The sequence below is a fragment of the Phragmites australis genome, chromosome 3 (assembly GCF_958298935.1).
Source record: "Phragmites australis chromosome 3, lpPhrAust1.1, whole genome shotgun sequence".
Taxonomy (NCBI): Eukaryota; Viridiplantae; Streptophyta; class Magnoliopsida; order Poales; family Poaceae; genus Phragmites; species Phragmites australis.
The window spans coordinates 42,456,883-42,461,524 of NC_084923.1; the positions used below are offsets into that span (position 1 = coordinate 42,456,883).

At 41.9% G+C, this 4,642-nt stretch overlaps 1 protein-coding gene across 1 annotated transcript; it reads left to right on the plus strand.

The window, feature by feature from the left end:
* The first annotated feature begins 2,624 nt into the window (after positions 1-2,624).
* On the plus strand, positions 2,625-3,187 carry LOC133911221 (cortical cell-delineating protein-like). Its single transcript, XM_062353426.1, has one exon. It carries the CDS (start codon positions 2,691-2,693, stop codon positions 3,045-3,047), a length of 357 nt encoding a protein of 118 aa, XP_062209410.1. The 5' UTR covers positions 2,625-2,690; the 3' UTR covers positions 3,048-3,187.
* Positions 3,188-4,642: the final 1,455 nt, after the last annotated feature.

The following is a 4,642-nucleotide window of genomic DNA, read 5'->3' on the forward strand; positions in this document are numbered from 1 at the left end:
AAAAGGCTCTAGCGGCAGCGTTACCTCGCGAATGTTACCGACTGGCAAGGAAGTGACTAGAAATTTGATTCAGTGGCACGTAAGGGAACTGTAATTTTGGATGGCCAATAAGAGAAGTGTATAGGTTCTAATGACATAAAAGAAATTTTCACGCATCTTAAATTCTAACTAATGGGATGCCGTGCTTTGCAACAAATAGATAAAATCGTATAACTTACTACTTTGAGCCCTAGTCCTTGGATTTTTTTTTTTACTTTTTTTTTAAAGAGTCATTGGAATTGTCCCGAGCCAAGCCTTCCGATCCAACACGGCTAAGCGTTGCATTTTTTAGTGGAAACATATTCCATTAGACACCAGGCTTAGCTAAATTATTGGTCATACAACCCATTACAAAATCTAGAAAATGATCCAATCATAATTGTGAATCATTCCTAGCTAGACTAACATCATAATTTGGTGAAGCATCTGCTGCCGAATTAATCGTCTTGCGTCAGTCTCTGGTTCGTATCGCACCCTTGGGCTTTGCCTTGCTGTCACACGTTGCTCGGATCGGTGGCGGTTTTCCTTGATTGTACTCAATTCGGTCCGCTTGGAAGTTACAGTATGAATTTTTTTATTTTTATATTTTGAAAATTAAAAATTATAAAAATAAATGTTTATTTGAAAAAATTGTAAAATTAGACTACCGTTGCTCGCTGGATGGACGACATAAGTCTGTCTCCTTTCCAACTAACGACATGTTTAAAATAAATAAAAATTAACATTCGAATGCTCTTAAAATTAAAAACACCATTGAAATATTCATGAAAAAGTATTGCGTAGAGGATGATATAATCTAGCTCTCCAATTTTTTTTTAACTCAAACAGTTAAATAAAATTTATCTTTTTATTTCTCATGGTACATATCATAGTTTTGTCTGAAAATGTTTGCAACGAGCGACAGGTCCATATTATCGTCCTTCTAATAGACGATAATATTCTAGTTCTGTAATTTTTTTTCAAATAGACGTCTCTCTTTACAATTGTTTGATTTTCGAAATAAAAAATGAAAAACTCACGGTCATCTTGTGCGGTTGGGTTTGGCATGGCCCAAAAGCTCCGATGCGGCCCATCATGGTTGTCCGCGGTCCAAGTGTGTTGGGCGACCCAGCAGCATAGAGCGGCCCGTGACAGACAAATGCGTGTGACTTTGAGCCCATTTCCGAATTCCCACTACGACTGGATATTTTTTTCCGCCATCGGCTTCGGCTATTTCCGTCCTGGCTAACAAGTCACATCATAAGCCTCCGCGGAGGACGCACCACGAAAACAAGTCATTAAGTTTCCACGAAGGACGCACCACGAAAACAAGTCATTAAGTTCTGTTTGTTTCCGTTTAAATTTTAGATTTTAGATTATAAATTGTAGAAGCTTATTTTGAGTGAAACGTAGATTATATTATAATTCAGATATATATTTACAGAATCACTTACAGAATATAACCGTTTATTTATAAAATTTATAATCTATAATTCATAACCTAGAGACAAACAAACAGTATCTAAGCCTGTGATGGTGCGATCCACTGAACTCAACCCGTCGATGAAACCGGTCCTTTAATTTCATGGGAATCTACCATCTGGTCTTGATCGATCACAGTCCTGATCGATCGGGTCGGGGCCGCAATCGGTTCCTCTTTTGAAACTCCGGAACTGTGGTGGCCACTACGCGGTTGTGCTGTGCATGCGCGGGATGTCGGCTAGTTGCTTTGGAACGAACGCACCATTGCGTCTGCGTGGCAGCGCGTATGCCACCTAGAACCGAAAAGAAACAAGGCAACCAATATTGGGTGCGCGGACCGCTCTTGGCACGCAGTGCTTGTTGAGTTGTAAAGCTTGCTCAGGTACTACCCCATCTGCAGATTAAACTCAGCCATGCTACATGGACGTGATTCACGTATCTATGGACATCACATTTATAGAAAGGGAAGCTAAAGTTTATTTGACAGAGTTTAGCTTTTAGTTTTCTGAGTAAAATTTGTGGAGGTAATTATCTGAAATAAACTAGAAGTTAGAAAACTGAAAAAAGAAACAGCTCCTACTGATTCACTTTCTGCACAGAATCACCTTCTCCATATAATTTATTATAGAAAATTATTTTCAGCCACATAATCATTTTTTCCATAAAACCACTCTCCATAGAGAATTTGGATCAGAAAAAATTCTACCAAACATACCATAAAAGTCTGTTTAGCAGAACTTAAATTCTAATTTTTTTTTAAGAAAATTATTTCTACCTTCAGAAATTTTTAAGCCGAACCTATGAATAGATTAAAAACCTTTAGTTTACACATTTTATTTTTATTTTAAATTAAAAATAGATATTTCAACTAATTTATTTTATCATATAAACTATAAATCCTATATAGATTTTAAGTTAAAATCTACCAAACATGATCTAATTATACGGTGGCTTGATCGGCGGATATCGTTGTTTTGCAAACCGTGCCATCACTACCCGTTTCATGTACACACATGATAGATGCATCGATAAGGGAAAGCGGAAAATATCTGGAGGCCACTTCCTGCAATGCATCGCAACTCTGTATAAATACTCCACATTTGCTAGCTACCATACTCCAAGAGCCATCACAATAACAGCACTCTCGGAACTAGACAACAAACGCCTGCGAGCACAAGCACAAGTCATCCATGGCATTCCCGGCGATTCTCCTCGCCCTGACCCTCCTCTTCTCCGCCGGCGTCGACGTCGTCCGTGCGCAGACCCCGTCGCGGGGCAACCCGTGCCCGACGAACGCACTGGTGGACCTCAAGGTGTGCGCCGACGTGCTGGTCCTGCTCAAGCTCAAGATCAACGTGCCGGCGAACCAGCAGTGCTGCCCGCTGCTGGGGCAGCTCGTCAACCTCGACCTCGCCGCCTGCCTGTGCGCCGTCATCAGGCTCAGCGCGCTCGGCATCCCCATCAACCTGCCGCTCGACGTGCCCCTCGTGCTCAACTACTGCGGCCGGAACGCGTCGGCGGTGCCAGGGTCCAACTGCTCCTTCTGAGTGCCGAGTTTTAGTCGTCCCACGTACGTCGATTGCCGATCGGTGAGTGGTGTGGCTGTGGATGCTTCATGCATGGCTTCAGGTTGTGAAGAATAAATAATCCTCTTTTCATCATAAATAAACGAATTTCATATTTGCTACTTCTGAATCGTCTGGTTCACATTTTTTCCCTTCGAAGAAATTAGTTGAGTAACAGGTGAAATATTGAATTTTGGCTATTTTTATTTTCCATATATTTAAAAATAGACGTTTATTTCAAAATATTACATATCTATCATACCGTCACCTATAGAAAGAGCGATAACAATAGACGGCACCTTGACATGACATACCAGCGTAACGACACTATGATATGGTGCAGAAGATATTGCCCCATCAGAGAGAGACACCTCATGCTTCTGCAACACCTTACCATTTGGTCCGCGCACGTCACATACGAGCGCGTCGGATGGAATCTGACAGGATTATGTGGTCGTGTGCCACCAGTAGCCCTCCTCAGCCTATAGTCTGACTGGGTCATGTGCCCTCAGCTGTGCGATGATTCTATTGTGCGGCCCGAGTAGCTACAGCTCGTGGAAAATGTGTCACCAGCGGCCCTAGCAAAGCATATACGCTCCCATCATGTCGCCTTTCCAACAGGTGATAATAAGGGTGTCCGCCCGTTAGTTGCACGACACGTTAGCGTCGGCTAGGAGTTTTTGCACCGTGAGCCCCATAAGGTGTTGCACGTCCAACGGGCGACATCTGATGTTATTCTAATGGACGACGGTAGCCTAGATATGCAATATTTTAAAATAGACATGTATTTTTTCAAATAGTGAAAACTAAAAATATATAAATAAAAAATCGAATTTTGATCCTCCTTCCCATCGGAGGGCTCAACTCCTCCAAAATTGTAGCTGGACGCCATCTCACCGGCTAATCGGCCTGCACCGAGTACTAGTTAGTGCACAGGATGCAGGTCGGGCGGACGCATGCATGACAATATATATATATATATATAATATTTGCAAAAATACACGATTGTTTCAAAAAATAGTAGAAATATGCTACCATCGCCCGTACATCAGTTGACAGCACTGATTGGGAAGGAATTAAAAAGGCTGTGAGTGACATGTGTCGCCTGTTCACCGAGCGAGAGCTTAGTGTCGCTTGGTGAATAGGCAACACCTTTCTCTCAACCGTTGAATAGGCGACAGCAAGATTTCGCCCTATGAACAGACGACACCTTGCTTTTGCTAAAATAATTTAATTTGTGCCACTATTTTTTTGTCAAATCGTCTAGTACCATTAGATGCTTTTTTCGATATTTTGGATACCCGAATTTGACAAAAAACAGAAAGTTGAATACGGTGATTTTAATGAGAACTGCGACATACATGGATGTTGGCATGTACGGTACACTATCATTATAAGCCAAACAAGTACCGCGTCTAAACCTAATATGCCTTAGGGAATGTAAACAACAGTATTACAACATCTGGTCTACTGAGTACAACATTAGCACTTTCCCTTCCTCACTGCTTCCGGTCTTGCCTCTCGTGCTTCATCTCCCTCTCCACCTTACAGGCCTCTGCCATTATACGGTCCTGCTC